Here is a 17,376-nt window from a genome sequence, read left to right as displayed (position 1 = left end):
TAGACAGACTCTTTTCCTGCAGGGGCAGAAATTTTAACATGTCCATTCTTTTGAGTGTATTTTCTGTCAGAAAAGTGAAGACACAAGAGACTTAAAACTTAAAACTATTTAAAAAAAAAAATCAAACTTATTGTGGCTGCTATGGGTCCATTTCACTTAATATCGCCAAATTTTTATAATAAATAATTAGTTTTATAATGATAATAATGATATCCAGATTTCAAGACGAACGTCAAACTGTAGCTTGAATAATAAAAGATTTTTCTACAAAAAACTTGTTTGTAGATGCATCAGTGTTTAATGTTTGAATAAAATATAGCGTTAAATTAAAATGCAATTTTGTCATTTTAAAATGTAAAATGTCCAAATTTCTTGACTTAGAGTAAAAAAAAACATCTGAAAGAACAATTTAAACTAGACCAAGAATTCAGTGCCAAATACAGTTTTCTATACTTAATGCTGCGGACACTTTTTTGGTTCAAAAAAACAATTTTAATCTATTCTGAGAGAGATAAATAAGACCATGTCAGAAAAGAATTGGGATTTTATTAGACACTACAAATTACAGAGAGACAGAGAGGCTGAGGGCTGAACAGCACAAACAAATGTTATGCATCCATTCCATGACAGACAAGACCGAATACTCTTTTATGTTGTATTATTATACACTCTGAAACAGTCCGTTGGTGTTGCCATGAATACAATGGTTACAAGTCTGTTGCAATGTCCAAAATAAGAAATGAAAGGAGTCAGTGTATATAATATATAGATTTTTGATGCACTAAGAAGCCCTTCAGTGCAGATCTGAACCTATCCGAGTGGTGCTGTGATGAGATCTTTACATTGCTGAGAGACTGGGGAACAGTCAGTGTATTCAAGGCACTGGAATAGACTCAGAATTATGGTTAACATTTCCGGGTGAGGTAGTGAAATCACTCGACAGTGAGGTACTTTTGGGATACACATGGATTAATTATTGGCTTTTTCCTATATATATATACGACTTCATAAAAAGATGCTCCACAGATTCACGGATCAGCATCATTCCAGTCTTCACTTTTCTCTACAAACCCTGTTCACACTCGAGTGCATCTGTGCAGAAAAGGTGTAGAAGGGAAACACCTTCTAGAGCGCAAAAAACATTAAGACCATAGTTTGCGGTTAGAAAAGAATAATTTCATATCCCACACACCTTTGGATTGGATAGATAATGTTCAGCCAAGTCTGGGCTTGGATCAGACTGATCTGTCCGTTTGCTGTGTTATTGGGCCGATACTGGCTTTTCTGATTGTTATGTTTAGGTTTGTTACGTTTTTAAATTCCCGTGTTCCGATGTTTTTCCCAACATGACCTAAATTTGAACAGACATTCAATAAAATTATGGACGTCCACAGCTGCCAATAATAAAATTAATTCATCAAATTTCCTTTGTGTGCACATGATGGATGACAAAATTAAACACATTCAATTTCCATTTCAATGTAAAAAAAAAGCACAATTAAGGAAAAGGAAAAAAGTGGATAGATTTTTGTTTTATTTTTATTTTTTTAAACAAAAAATTAAATGTAACTTTTCTTTGTTAATTTGGCTGACAGCCTGTCGGCCAAATGGAAAATACAAATGGAAAATAACTTTTTCTTGCAGACAGGTAAGAGGATGGTTAATACCACTTTCATATCTGTGCAGTAAATTTAAGACTACAGCCAGCAGCTCTTTAGCACAGGTTACTGCAAACAGGAGGAAACAGCTAGCCTGGCTCTGTCCAAAGGTAACAAAATCCCTCCTATCAGCATTTCTAGCTCACTTAATAATGTCGTGTCTAATTTGTTTAATCCATACAAAAACTTGAGTGTCAAACAACAACACACATTGGTTTTTGTACAGAATCTGGAGGTGCTGGTAGGTGGGTCTTGTTAGCGCTGATCAGAGCTAGGCCAGATGTTTCCAGCTAACTGGCTGCAGCCATATATTAAATACGCAGATAAAGTCTTGCTGTAACTATTCTTTTAGATAATTTAATTTGAATATTTGCATAACTGGACTTCCATAGTATGGTCAGAAATGTCAGTATCAGCCTTCAAATACAGTAATCGGTCTCGTCCCACTCGTGACTGATTGGCAGAAAACTTTGCAGCATGCAGCTGTACACTACAACACAAGTAACGTTTGGGGGGGGCTTAAAAAGCTTTCCAGTATCCATCACTCAGGCTCAGGGACACGCTACAACTGCATTGGCTGAAGGAACCAATCACACACACACAGAGCAGCAATAGTAACCAGCTATAGATTTCCCTTCCTTCATAGTAACTTCATCCCGTCAAATCAGATCAGAGAGAAACAAGACTCACAAGCTGCGCGTTTACAGAAAGCCTCGACAAGTTTGAAGATTCGCTCTTGAAAGAAAGAAAAGCCGGTTGCCAGACAACTTATGTTGGAACGCATTTTGGGGGGGGGGGGTTGCCACACTAAACACGATGAACTGTGTGTTTTTGCATTGGATGTGAGTCGATAGATTTTGGAAAGGGCCTATCTTTACATTCTTTTTTCTGGACTGCATTTTGTTTTGGTGCATCTGATTCCTATGAGTTTAATGGGATCCTAAAGGTGGCACCAACATAAGAAGGAGTGTTAATGATGGTGATAATCATAATAATGCCCAGGAAGTTTAGGTGCTGCTGAATATCCACAAATCTCTGTAAAACTACCACATCCTGACTAATATAGAATATTAAAATACCACTATATGCATTTGTCTTTTAGTTATATACTTGTATTTTTTAATAATATTTTGGATCTGTTGTGCCTTTAAAATACATAGTTCAGTAATGTATAGGAAAAATACTGTACAAAAAGAACAACTTATAGAATAGGTTTATATAAACATATCTCTTGTAACCAATATATCATCTCTGTTGTGAATAGTTTGGTTTGCAGTAAACAAATTGATTGGGTTAACCACAGTATTGGACAACACCATCCAACCTTTTTTGTCAGCATCTTTTACATTCATACAGCCATCTTTAAAAAGAAGGCAAACATAGAGCTACAAAGAGAGAGAGAGAGAGAGAGAGAGAGAGAGACTACAGACATCTGTTGATTTCTAAAATAAAGACACTCATCGATCATGCTAAATTAAACAGAAGCAAAAAAAAAAGAAAAAAAGAATTATCAACAACTTTGCAAATAAAAAGAAAAGATTTGTAAATAGCTTTTCATTCTGTAAAAGAAATCATGCTTAAATCTGAAAACAAGGAGGAGGCTAAACGACAACAATGTCAAGAGAAGTATTAATACTAACAATTATATCAACAGAATATATATATAAAAAAAACAACAATCTTCCATCTGAGAAATAAAGGGTAGATAAATATGAGGCGGAGGAAAATTTTGAGCGAGTGGAAACATTGCACCGGATCAGATTGTGAGACACGCATTAGTGCAGAGGTTAATTAAGGTTATCCCAGTTAACGGAGGTGAGCTAATGTGAGGTGGAAACAGGGAGTTCTCTCCCTGTTGCCAGCGGTGGTGGTGGGGAGGGGAGGAGAGGGGAGCAGGGAGGGGTGTCATGGTTGTCATGTCAGTTAAGTTTCTGGACAGGGATTATTGCTCATTGTCCGGGTGATGAAAACCAGATGAAAAACCATAATGGTGGTTTTTAAAAAACGGCAAATTGAAAAATATTTTTTTTTAATTGCAATTTTACGCTAAAATACCGAGGATGTTGTTAGAGAAGCCGGAGGGGAGTTGTGTTAAGTTAGAACGCGGGGGGGGGGGGCAACTGATATACAACATGAACATCGAGAGAGGATCAAAAACAAGATGATGTTGCTGATAGAAGAAAAAGCGGACCTCGTACAGGGTTTAAAAACACCAGTTTTGGGGGGGTAAAAGCAGGTTCTGACATGTCACATGGTTATAAGACAGAAGAAGAAGAAGGGAAACAGGAAACAACAGTTTTCAGTCCTGATGTCACGTATAAAATCGGTATGAAAGTGAACAACAAACAGCATGGCATTGTTTCTCAAAAGTGGAAGGTAGCGGGGTTTGGGGGGGGGGCTCAGCTGGTGGGTTGGCTCATAACTCCTCACAGTACATTAAAGTGGGAAGTATGCATGTGTAAATATATATATATTTATCTATGTATATGTATATATATATTCAGTCGAACGATGTGTACAGAAAATAAAAGAAGGAACAGACAAATCGAAGCTTATGATAAAAGTCAAAATGACAGTTATAATACCAGAATCATACAGGTGTGTGTTGGAGGAGGGCGGGGGAGGAGGAGGCAGGGCGGTGGGGGCGGGGGCAGGTGGAAGGAAGGGGACGTGGTGGGGAAAGTGGAGGAAGAGGGGGCAGTGCCACCAAAAGAGACACATTGTCCTTCAAACTGGAGGAAAGGGTGGGTTGGGGTACTAACGTGTTGGGGAGGAACGAGCGGGGGGGGCTTGGCGGTGGTTGGGGGAGTTGGAGTTTTGGAGGCTCACAGGGGCCCGTGCCGGGCCTCGTATTTAGCCAGAACGTTCTTGCAGCGGCCCAGCTCCTTCCTCAAGTCCGCTACCTCCATGCGGAGAGCGGCGTTCTCCTTCTCCAGGAAGCCGGCCCGGATGGCGATCTGGTTCTCCTTCAGCCGCCTGGCGTCCCGTGACCGCTTAGCTGCCACATTGTTCTTTCTGCGCCGGGCCCAGTACTTATCGTCCTGAGGGGGAAGAACAGACAGGTTAGGGCTCAGATCACAAATTACCAAATGAATTCTGTTCCTTTTCCCTTCACCAGCTCTGAATCTGGAGCCTGGTCCTCATCACCTCCACACAGGAAGGAGACGACACACTGGTCTATGATGTCCATATTGAGCTAACTCCCCCTCCCTCCACCCCCTACAGGTCCACAGACCCTCTGTTGAAAACCTGGAGCTTATTTTTTTTCTTTTAGAAAAGACTAAAAATAAATAGAAAGGTAATAATTTTGTGCTGTAGCACGTCAGAGTGTGGGTTTCTGTTATTTCATGCTGTGATTCATCTCAACTAACCAACCTGAACATCAGTGTTGCACCATATTTAGCAGCAACTGTATTAAATAACCATTTTTTCTGACTCAAGTTGCAGTTAGGAATTATTATCAAGCTACTTTTATATTCACTGACTTTATTTTAGGTCAATTTTAAGTGTGACGACATTTCAAGTATTCAGCCTCCTCCTTCCGAATTTTCCTTCTGTAAAAGAAAAGAAACGACCTTTTTAAAAATACAGTTAAAAGTCGTACTTTTACTCTTTGGTCTTTCAGTCTGACCGTTTTCTGTTTACATGGTTTGATAGCGAGCTCTTCCGTTCTTTCTGTGTATTTCTTTGAAGCTAGTCGACAGGAAGCCTCAGCAGGTTTTTGATATTGTCTGAAATGTCACGATACCAAGTGTCAAATACTAATCAAGTACTAATAGTTTGTTCGCTTCATAATCTTGATTACTTCATCATCTTAATCATCTGATATAAAACAATATTGACCTGATTTTAAACTAGCTCTTATACGTTTGAACATTTTGAAAAATGTAGCTTTGTTTATTAAGTTTTAAGTAAAAACATGTTTTTGTGGTTTATAGTCCCAACAGTGTGGCGTCAGAAAACTTGGATATGGATACAATGTTGATTTGTGTTTTGTACTTTTTTTTCCTCGAGTCGATCAGTTATAGAATAAATAAAGAATCAAACCACCTTCATCATAGTGAAGTAGATAACAGGCAGAAATTCAGTTATTTCAGGTTAGTTGAGAGGAGCTGAGATAAACAGCTGCAGTCTATTACTACATCATTATTCAGATTTGTTTATTCTCTCCACTGGTTTTTAGTATGTCAACCACTTCATCCTCATGCTTGAGAATTTAGCTTGTTTGGCTTTTAGTCCGGGGTCTGCCTCCCCTCAGGGTTTAACCAGCCTTAGACCTTCACAGTCTTATATAACAACAGGTCCCAGCACTGGATCTGATCTCACATCACCAAAAACACTCCCGCCCCAGCTAAACCCCAGTAGTGAGAGCAGCAGGTCACCTTCAGGTCTTCGGGAATGAAGACCTTGCGGGCTTTTTTGATCATGGGCTGCGGCTTCAGCTCCTCGGCGGAGAATTTGCGTTTCCTGGGGTCGAACATTTCCTGGCCGGGCACGCTGGACAGAGCCAGGTCTGCTGGGTCAGGATCATAGGTCACGGGCACCTGAATGGACTCTGGGTCGATGGGGCTGGGAGTGTCCCGGGATGAGGGCAGTGCTGCAAAGGAAAAGAACATACATTATCTACTGCGTGCAACAGTGTTGAAAACCTCAATTATTTGTTAGTGACGGTAGAAATGAGCAGGAATCAAACTCCTCTGAGTTCAACTCTAATGGCAGAAATGGCACCATTAAAGTTCCAGGTGGCAGCTCCATATGGGATAATTGGTTATGTAACATCATGAGTTCTCATCAGCAAATCTTTTAAAGCTGGACAGAGGAGACAGGAGGAGGCGCGGTGGGTAACTCTGCTGAGAGCCTCTCGCACCGCGGGGGTGGGGGCCTCTGAGGGGGAGCTGAATGCCGCCTTTCATCCCTCTGAGCTCACATGTTTGTGTGTTCGACGGCTGATCCTTGAAGAAATGTCAGACTTTGACTTAGCGTCGGTGCAGATGTGAAGCTTTTTCTGGAAAAACAACGTCTTGCCTGCGTGTTCCTGATCCGACCAGCAGGTGGTACTATCACACAAGCCTTTACAAACACATAGGTAAACACAGACTGACGCATCACTTCGCAAGCTGTATTATCTCCAGACTCCGCAGGTATCAGCTGCCCCTGTCAGCTGATCTCAATCCAGCAGATTGGAGCTGCTGCATGCTTTCACGTCTCCGCCTGTTGTGTAAGGCTTCTCTAATTGATTCGAGGTCATGGGCGGACCAGTGGAGGGTGATTCAGGTTATTAGCCGGCCTAGATGAAACAGTTACTGTGTGATTCATTACATTTGCAGTGAACTCTTTTGTAATACAAACCACAGCTGCATCGATACAAAAACCTTGTCAACAACAGCAACAACAACAACAACAACAACAACAACAACAACTAGGAATAAGCCTGAAAGCAACAGAGTGTAGTGAGCATTTTCACCAGTTGCTGATGATCTGCTCTCAGCTTGTACATCATGACCCAGATTTTTGTTTGCGAGCGTGCCGTGACAGCCAGTCAATGCCACTGACCTTCGGTCAGAGAATACGCGGGTGAGCTGCTTTCTGCTTTTGGCTGCGGTGGAAGTTTGAGAAGGGGCCGTCGGACTCGGCTCTGACTGCTTTCTCTGTGCTGATCAGAAACAAACAGGAAGTCTGTCCTGTGCGTACGTCAGGAGACGCTGCCCTACCCAGAGGAAGCGATGGGCTCCTTCAGAGACATGAAAACCTCAAGCTGGTGCCACACACCGCCTCAGATTTGTCTGTTGAGCTCAAGGAAAACAACATTTCTGTGCTGACACGGAACACAGTGTTCGTTTGAGGAACTATGCTGGAACCATTAAAGCGTCTAATTATCACCTCATAAAGCTGAGCATGAATGTGGAAAAATTCCCCAGTGAAAACACACCAACAACTTTCTCACACATGTTTCAAATACATGTCTCCGACAGATGGCATGTTGAAGTCCACTACACACAGTCAGGACCGGGTGTGGTTTGAAATTTTTCGATCAGATAACAAAACAATGACTTTATTTTTAAATTAAAGAGATGTCGACAATCCACTGCGTTCATTTCACAAAAAGGAGCCGAAGGTTTCAAGCATCAAAGTGCTGAACGAGAACTTTGCCTCTAAAAAACAGGCGACAGATATTAACTTCAGAATTGAATGATCTGCCAATTATTTTCTTGATTAAATTATTAATTGTTTAGTCTATAAAATGTAAGAAAACTGTGAAAATCACAATTACCCAAAGCCAAAATATCTTGTTCTGGCATACCTCAAGCCCAAAATCAAAAGATGTCAAGAAGAAATGTTGGCTAGACAGTGTTCATCTTCAGACCCCTGAAGTTTTTTTTTTTCAAAGAGCACTTAGCAAAAAATCTTGTGACGTAGCTACTTTCCATAGAAAAGTCTCCACTAACGTCCTCTCTCTGTATCTACTCTGTTCAATGAGCGGCGGAGCAGCAGTTTGTTTCCCAGATGGAGGCTGTGCGCCGTGTGAGAGACCAAATAACAAAGATTTTCTCTCTCTTCTAACTTTTCTCACTCTCGGAGTGATGGTTTTGAAAGTAAATACAGCTGAAATCACAGCTCAGTCTTTGTTTTTAATTTATGTGTTTGGTGATTTTGTCAGATGATGTTTTGGTTATAAAATCTGGAATTTAGCAGCAGCTTCAAGTTAACATGTCGTCTTAATAGACCACAAGAGCTGAAACCTGCTGAATGCAAATACATTATGAACATGCTAATTGGCATATTGTGTCATTTAGCAACATTTAGCAACTAGTTTATAACAGTTTACAACTATGTCTTGAATCTCGCACAATGAAAACACAGTCCAGACGTATACAAAGTTTAGTCTTGTTTAATGATTAAGTAATCTAAAAGTAAACAAGACCTCAAGAGTACAGAAGAGTCTGTGCTACTTTAACAAAACAATTAGTAACTAACTAATGATTTTAATTTAATTATCCATTCATCTGATGTTTATTTTCCTGATTAGTTGGTGACGTCTTCAATAAGACTTTACACCTTCAGATTTGAGAAACTGTGATGAGCATTTTCCACTATTTCCTGTCACTTTATAGATGAAACACCGTATTGGCCAATCATGATGACACTCGAAAATAAAAATCAGCTCCTAGTATCACCTGATTCCTTGGTGCCACAGTTTTACTGTCGAGGTAATCCATCCATAAGCTAAGAAACATAACAACTGACATAACTTCCCACCATTCATAACCTGAGTGCTGCCAGACAGAAAGCTTCTTACTAACTAAAAGTAGACGCCGTCTTAGACAATCTCTCAGGCCGGCACACAAAACTGGAAATAGCCCACCTCGCCCTAATCACCTTTACGAGTCATTTTGATCTCCTAATTAGTGGAGTTTAAGACACAGTAGCATGATCACGGGCTAAAAGTAGACGCACAAGCCTGTTCGCTGACCCGTAATGTGCTCAACTAATGTACGACGCCGAGTGTGGATTCACAAAATAGCCCCCCCCCCCACCTTCTCCTCCCTCCTCCTCTTGAACAGGAAATCTAAAATTAACAAGCCAGGAAAGGTAGAGCCCAGAGCTGACCTACAAAGAGCCGTGTGGGGGCAGGACTACGCAGGTTTTTTTGGTTAAGTACCTGTAGAACTCGTTTTAGTTTGACATGACAGTGACATCATTTTTATCTATTTACACACAGAAACACTCTCTCTCACACACACACACACACACACACACACACACACACACACACACACACACCCTGCTGGCTGTGGGTTGGTGTCACGCTAGATGTTCATATCAAAGTGTTATCACCTTGCTGTGAGAGTGATAATACTACAGTTAGTGATAAGCGGAGCCGTTGGTTGTATCTGTGTACAGTGACTGGGCAGCTGAACTTTGACCGGGGTGTAACACTGGACCAACAGCAGCCAAATCCTCCTCTCAAATGCTGCACTTGGGGGCAAACGGGGCAGGTTTATCTTTTCCTTTGCATGATGAAGAAAAAACTGATATTCTATATTTTATTCTCATCAAGAAATCCCAAAGACCAAGAATCAATTAATACGACTAATAAATATTGTGTGAATATCCAAAGCTTGATGTATCTTATCAGTCTGTTGCCATAGAGCTGCATTATTGTGCAAATATTTAAAAACCATCTCTGTTGCACTGGGTGACATGTTCCTTCATTAACATAAACACACACGCTGTAGTTTATTCACACATACGTCACCTTGTTGAACCAAATACTCGAAGAAAATAGTCCCCAACAATTGCACTATTTCCCATTAGTCCCATCAGGAAAAATAAAACCAGTGTCGAGTGCCAACCTGCTGTCTGAATGATTTATCAACCAAATGCTGCGGACATGACATTCAAGTCAAGAGGACTTCATTCCTCCAGGTAACTCATGCAGGACACGCTGATCCCGTCCACAGGCCACATGACGGGACACTCGAGAGGAAAGCTACTCAGTCTGCAAGAGACCGGGCCGCAGGAAATTGGCTGCTCCAACAATTGGAGAGATAAAATGAAAAAGGATTTACTGATAAGTCCTGACTGATTGCTGCTATTATTCCTACATGTTGATAAAATGATGAACTCCAGGTTCAGCTCCTCAAATGTACTGATTTATGTTTCTCTCCGAGCCACCTTCCCTTCACTAACACACTGGAATGCACCACAACACGCCCTTTGACCCCTCCCACATCTGATTTCCCCTATGGCCCCTGCCAACAGCGCACAGGGTGCACACAAGACCCTCAACATCTGCAGGCCGTTCAGGCTGGAAACACTGAAACACCTGCTCTTTCATTTGTTGGTTGGTTGTGATAACAATGTGATCAGCTGCCTGCTGTGCAGGTACAGAGGGATTGTGGTTGTTGTTGTTGTGGGTGGTGGTGGTGGTGGAGTGGCTGGTTAGACGAGACGAGACTCGGCGAGCTGGAACAATATTGCATGCACGTGACAAAAGCACACCCGAGTCCATGTGATCTCTGCAGGGTACAGCCTGTGCCTTGGCTCTGAGTCCAGGCTGTGTCAGAGCTGAGCCCGGCGAGGGAGGGAGAGGAAGACTGGACGGGAAGCAGAGAGTGTTAAAGGGAGATAGGAGAGGAGAGGAGAGGGGAGGGTGGAAGTGAGAGTGAGTATGAAAGGGAGGGAGGAGAGGAGAGAAGAGAGGAGAGGCAGGTTCATGCCGTGACAGGCTCCTGTTTGCAGCTCAAAGCTGCACACGGCGCCTGCATGTGTCCGTCACATGGCCCGGCACGCTGCAGGAAACCCCAGCCGCGTTCACGTGAAATGTGAAGACGCACACACACGCAGACACACACTCACTCACTCACACACTCACTCACTAACACTCACTCACTCACACTCACACAGAGGCTGAAGTTCTATCTGTGCATGTAAGGCCCATGTGCACTCGCTCTGGAATAAACAGTACTCTACAGTTTCACCTCCTCCACCTTTAACCAACTCTCCTGTTCTCAGGTTTGAGCTATAACTCTACTGGCTGAGTCTCCACAGTTCTCTGAGCTTGTAGGAAGATCGTCATATTGTTCTAAGTTACATTTATGTGACCTTTGTGTTATGTTCATTCCTATCAGCAATTTTGGAAGAAATTAAAGATTAATCTTCAATTTTAAACTAAATATCTTTGAATTTTTGACTGTTTACAGACTTCTTCATGGGACATTTTTCACAATTGATCACAAACAATAATTTGTTAGACGCAGCTAACACTGCACTGTTTCTTATTGCAGGATGGAGCTGGGCAGACAGGGGGCCATTAGGGGCTCAAAGGAGGGTAAAACTATCTTAGCTCCATTGTACTTATGGAAATAGAGTCATTATTAGACTGATGTCATCATCATAAACATCATAGAGTATACAATCAAGCACGAAGTGTGGATGAAGAAATTGATGATACATTAAAATATCAATGATTTTTGCTAGGTTTCTGATTGTTTCTTTTATCTAGATTTGCTGTGAAATATGCCTTTTAATATATTTTTTTCATTTTTTTCCAGTTACTTTTCAATCTAATCATTTACTTATACTTTTAATAAATGTAAAAGCACACTGGCAAAAGATCCTTTTTTCAATACCAATTTCATCAAATCCATTTTAACAAAAAGAAAGTTAGAATAAACACAATGGTACAAATTTTAAATTAAATCTAAGTTTTATTTTGAAACTCTTCCTCTTTACACACTTAAATATGTTCATGTAAATAAGCCAGCATTATCAGATCTTGGTCCGAGCATGCTGCATGGTCACTGGCTCACCGACACTGATGAGATTCACTCATCTACTCCTTATGTATCAAATAACAAGGCATTTTTTTGATCCTCGAAGTTTGGTGAGACATTCAATGATACCATAAATTATATTGTCTAGCCCTATTACTGTATTGTAAACAAAGACTAGATGTGATATGATGTATTTAGCACATTATAGTGCATGTAACACAGCGTTTAAAATACCTCATCAAGGTTCTGCTACTTCCTAATCTTGAAACTAGAAGACACAACACACTGAGTGGATGTGTTTGTGTGGTGATGGTGGTGGTGGTGGTGGTGGTGGTGGTGGTGGTACACCAGCTGTGGAGATCTACAAACATCATGATGACATTTTTTTTTTTGTTGGCAGAAATAGACCTAATGCAACACTTACTATGGGGCTTTGTGATTTGTGGCACTTTCAGGAAGAAGTCATGGACGATTTCACCCAACAAACGAGGAAACAGGGGTCGGTCACATGTTGTGTAATTAAGCGATGGATAAGCAGTGGAGTGGCTGCTGCTCAGCTCGAAAACAGTCCTTGAGATGTTGACAGGATGGTGATCAATCATCATTCATCGTTCATCATCATCCAAACTGTCACATCTTCCATCATTAAGATCAACACACAACTGCACAGAACTTTAATCTGTGTATGACTGATTGTAATTTAAGTGATCTGAATATTCTCACTGGTCCATTAACACACTCTTATTAGCTCCCATCGTCAGCCCACCTCTTCAGTGTTTACAGGTACACACACACACACACACACACACACACACACACACAATGACCCTCCTCAAAACACTCCAATCTGTTTATCTGTCACTTATCATCACATCTTCTGCCAGGAGGCCTTTTGCACGTCTGAGTTTGGATGTGAAACACAAACTGTCTCCGGTGCCGTGGTTGGGTTTGGCCTGTGGAGAGTTTACTCTCTTTATGTTTACAGTGGAGGTCGGCCCCTTGAACGACTCAAATCACTCTGGTGTCTGGTGAATTGAACAACCCAAATAGTGTCTGGCAGCAGCTTAACAAACCCAGTTACACAGTTTAATGCTTCAGTGTAAATACCAACTGCCTGCTTAATGTCAGCTCACTACAATAATGAGATTTTACATTAAGAATAACTTAATTTGATCACTGAAATCACTGGAACCTAGTGCTGAAATAATACATCTGTAAAGAAATAAACTGCTTTAACACTGCCTTTCTTGACATTTTGAAATATTTTGATGATTCCATGTAGATGCTAATGTACAGATCCATTTAATAACTTAAAATTCATCAAAAATTTGTCTCATTACGTCTACACTGCAGGACAGAGGCTAAATGAAGTCTAGCACGATTTAGCAATTTATGAATCACATTTCTGACTAACACAAGCAACTTTTAATCAGCCACCGCCAAACCCCACAGGGAACTCTTGGTAATAAAAATAAATGGGGAAGCCAACTGTTACAAAGGAAAAATAGACTCTACAACACATCTTCATAACACAGCACATGAATGAGACTGTATTGCATCCTTGGACTTGAGCCTGATTAGCCTGTGCAGTGGGACTCCAAAGTCCAGTGCAGGGCTGTAAATCAGAGCTGAAGTGTGTTAGTGTGTATTTAACCTTCAGACAAATGCTCCAACCAGGAGAAGCAGCAGAAACTAAATGAGAAACAGCTCTAAAGCAAACTCTAAGCCAATGACGAGGGACTCAGGGCACAAACCACAAGATCTTTGTTCTCTCCTCACATCTCAGGGCTGACAGTTACTCAAATGGTGGATGGAAAATGTGTGTGTGCAGCAGGTGAGCAAACAGCAGTTTAGACCTCTAGAGCCTCCCCTGACACAGAGGAGGTGTGAACAAGAGTGTGATCCCACCTGCTGGGTGCAGGTGTGATTTTCAGGTGCACATCAGGCTCCACTGCATGTGCTTCTTACCTGCTGTGCTGGGACTGTGGATGCAGGTCTGAGGGGCCATGCCTGTGTGAACCGAGGTGGTGGCGCGGCTACTGAGGTCCACCACAGTGGGTGTGGGCGGGGCGGGCGGTGGGGCCTTTTGGAGAGGGGCCTGTGCCGGCTGCGCTGCCTGCTGAGCCTGGTCGCTCTGGGTTGTGTTGGCCGGGATGCCGTTCTCGGACAGGAACTCCTCCAGATCCATGTACTCCAGCTGAAAGTTGTCGCCATCGTAGGGCAGGGTCTTGTCCCAGAGGGTCGGGCCGAGGAAGGCCGACTGTGGGTGGCTGGCTGTGCTGCTCTCATCCTCAAGCTTCTTGTCTTTCTCCTTGTCTTTTCCAAATCCTGTGAATGTTTGCACACAGTCATATCAGTGTCTCAGATCACGGGTCAGTGCATGGGTATAAATAGAAAGTATGCCTGGAGTTTCATCTTAATGGGTCAGTTTAACCAATTTTAAGGAAGAAAAAGATGAATTTGAAATATTAAAATTTTCACTTTAGTTGTCTGTCTGTCTGTCAGTTCATTATTTCTTTAAATGTGTTGGTGGGTAATTTTTCAACATTGCTTGTAAAAACAAAACTGTGTACAACTGAGGTCTATCTAAATTAATATGTGGATATTTTATTGTACAAATAAAAGTTATCTGTATGGCTGATTGGGGAAAAGGGTGTTGTTACTTAGGTGAACTAACCCCTTAAGATTAGAAAAGGGGTCTCTATTGGTGTTCAGATGATGGAATAACAATCAATGCATTCAACAATACAAACAGGGTGCACTGCAAGCATTGACAACAGCTGAAGAGCTGAGAAGACGCCCTCTATCGACAGTCTGTGGTACCCCTAACCCATTGAAGTCGAGGGTGTAAAGGTTGTGAGCGCACCTAAGAGCTAAAAGCAGCGCAGTCTCAACAGTAGCACATGCAAATCTGGTCTGTATTATACAAATTTAGATCATAAGTACAAACTGAAATAGCTCGTTAGCTTGAGCTGAAGTTCACGTCAACCTGTCAGTCAACTAACACTCAACAGAGACAATCAGCATTTTGTTTTATTTATCTCTGCCGCTCCCAGACTATTAAGATTAGTTTATTTTTCGGCAAAGATCGTAGAATATTTAGAGGAGTCGCTCTCGGTGGGTTTAGTTAACCAGTGTCCTTCACTGCGCTGCATCTGTCAAAACCGTGGATGCCTGCAGAATGAAAATAACAAGCTGCGGAGAGGCACCTCAGAGAGGAGGCGAGAGCCGAGTCCTTGTACGTGCAAGTCAAGTTTTTTGCTCGTTTTAAAACGTACCTTCATCGTGATGGAAAGGCAGCTTCAGCGGATTTTCCAGCAGGGATTTCAGTACGCAGTGAGTTGGCGGCAGGAAAGTTGGGTTTAAAGGAAGAGGTCTGGCCATTTTCTCCATATATCTTGCAGGGCAATTGGAGAATAAAGCTCGCAATGACTGAAATTTCCCCCCCAAAAAAGAGACGCGACAGAACTCGCTTGCCGGCCCGTGGAGGTCCTCGTAGACGAGAAAATCGACGCCGGGGCTCGGAGGGCGAAGACGGGACTCCACGCAGCAGCAGGACGGTGAGCGGCTGGCTGTCTGTCGCTGAGGCTGGCTGGCAAATAGCTGGAGGAGGAGGGCGGAGGGAGCGGGGCTTTGGCGGAGCCTCTACACTTCTCCATCCATGTGCGGAGACGGACGTCGGTGACGTCAAAGCACCGGGTGGGCGGGGAAACATTCTCGCGACTCGTTCACTCAGCGTGGGAGAAAACAGCTTCATGGTTCTGAGCGGGTGCTTGGAAAATGCTTCCTTCATGGGCTATTGGACAAATTGTATTAATATTTCTGAGGCGATTAATCTAGTGATTGAGTGAAAGGGCAGACAGGGCAAAAAACATTATACGTCATACGTTTAGTTTAGCTTTATTCTGTGATTAAACATTGATGAGTATTGTTATCATTTTCTGTTGTCATAAGACTCAAAATCAATCGTCAGTCCTCAGCTGACATGCTTAATTGATTAATCAATGAGCCAATCAACAGAAAAAAGAATCAACTATTTTAATAATTGATTAATAGTTTCAGTCATTTTTCAAGCAAAAATTGTAATAAGTAATGCTAATGATATTCTGTGATTCCACCCTCTGAAATGCAAGGATTTGCTGCTCTATTTTGTCATTGTAAACAGAATATTTTTGAGCGCTCAGTTGTTCGAACAGAATAAGACATTTAAAGACGTCCCCTTTGGTTCTGTGGAGTTTTGATGAGTTTAGTCTATTTTTTCAACCCAACCAAAAACATTTTCCAAAAGTATAACTGTGGAAAGTTTTCACTGAAAACACTATTAAATCATTTGTCATCAGACCACCCCTCAAACCAGAGAAATCATCATCTTTATTATAATGTTTTAAACCTTCTCTCAGGCCATAACTGGGCTCAACATTAACTGCAAATAAATGGAACCAAACACCCAGAGCCAACACATTAAAATCACTAGATTCAACCAGTCATTTCAGAGGTTTTCTCAGTGTAAGAAGACATTTTTGCTTTCCACTAAAACTCCCCTGGATGCAGAATATGCGCTCAAAGTCAGACTAGTATGTGATTCTTTATGAATAAAGCAGCTTGATTTTGTGAGACATTAGATTCCTGAGTGGTTCAGTTTCTTCTGTCAGATGAGATGTGTGTTTATATGTAGTATAAACTCTCCAAAACCACATTTCAAACAGAGGAAATGTCATACTGTTTATGTCATGACCAATAAAAAAAAAAAAGCTTCTCTGTGCTGCTGTATTCGACTGTAAATCTGAACGGGGAGGAAACAATCCACTGTAGTGCCACAGTGAAGAATGACGTGAATCTAAACTTGACCTACTTTCTGCCAATGGGTGTTGTCAGACTGCAATTCTATCTGCGCGGGTCGCGGCACATGGAAACTCACGCTGTCTGAAGTAGTAGTGGCTGAGTCATGGTTTTAAATCCTCGCTCTACTCTGCCCATTCTGTTTGTTTTTAATGAGTAGTTGGTCTGTGTCATCAGCATCACATCTTTTCCACAAAAAAGGGAAAAGAAAAATGACAAGAAAGACAGGCTGCATGCGGAGATACATGACAAAAGGAGCCAACTGTGCAGACGTGGATCAGGACCAGACTGGGACAAATCCTTTTTTTTTATTTTTTATTTTTTTATGAAATTATCCTTGTGCCTATGAAAGTGTCACACCATATCAAAACACAGATCTTATTTTTCATGGACACTGCTTTTTGCACGAGCTCCATGTGGGTGTTTCCCCATTCACAATCTCACCTATGTGAATACCAGGAGGCACCACCATCATTTTATATCCTGATAAAGCTTTTTTCTTATCTCCCAGCCTTTAATCCACTTAAATATCAACCGTAAACTCAGGCTTTATGCATCATCTATGATCTGAAAATTTGTTTTTTTTTTTGTTTGTTTGTTTT

The 17,376-nt window shown here is 41.6% G+C and overlaps 1 protein-coding gene across 1 annotated transcript; it reads right to left on the bottom strand.

Annotated features, from left to right (window-relative positions):
* Nucleotides 1-526: 526 nt before the first annotated feature.
* On the bottom strand, nucleotides 527-15,561 carry hlfa (HLF transcription factor, PAR bZIP family member a). Its single transcript, XM_023406962.2, has 4 exons — nucleotides 15,214-15,561; nucleotides 13,904-14,263; nucleotides 6,041-6,255; nucleotides 527-4,699 (listed from the first exon to the last, which is right to left on the bottom strand). Exons 1-4 carry the CDS (start codon nucleotides 15,326-15,328, stop codon nucleotides 4,484-4,486), a joined length of 906 nt encoding a protein of 301 aa, XP_023262730.1. The 5' UTR covers nucleotides 15,329-15,561; the 3' UTR covers nucleotides 527-4,483.
* Nucleotides 15,562-17,376: the final 1,815 nt, after the last annotated feature.

This window comes from Seriola lalandi, unplaced genomic scaffold (assembly GCF_002814215.2).
Source record: "Seriola lalandi dorsalis isolate HSWRI2012SDOR001 ecotype SW California unplaced genomic scaffold, Sedor1 jcf7180002054322, whole genome shotgun sequence".
In the NCBI taxonomy this organism is placed as follows: Eukaryota; Metazoa; Chordata; class Actinopteri; order Carangiformes; family Carangidae; genus Seriola; species Seriola lalandi.
The sequence above is the reverse complement of the archived record's forward strand: the minus strand, read 5'-3'. Positions and strand labels throughout refer to the sequence as shown.

Coding starts and splice junctions, on each gene's coding strand:
- hlfa (XM_023406962.2), bottom strand. CDS start 15,328: ATGGAGAAAATGGCCAGACCTCTTCCTTTAAACCCAACTTTCCTGCCG. Junction 6,256..13,903: donor CCACAGTCCCAGCACAGCAG/GTAAGAAGCACA, acceptor TTTCCTTTGCAG/CACTGCCCTCATCCCGGGAC. Junction 4,700..6,040: donor TCATTCCCGAAGACCTGAAG/GTGACCTGCTGC, acceptor CTTCCCCCTCAG/GACGATAAGTACTGGGCCCG.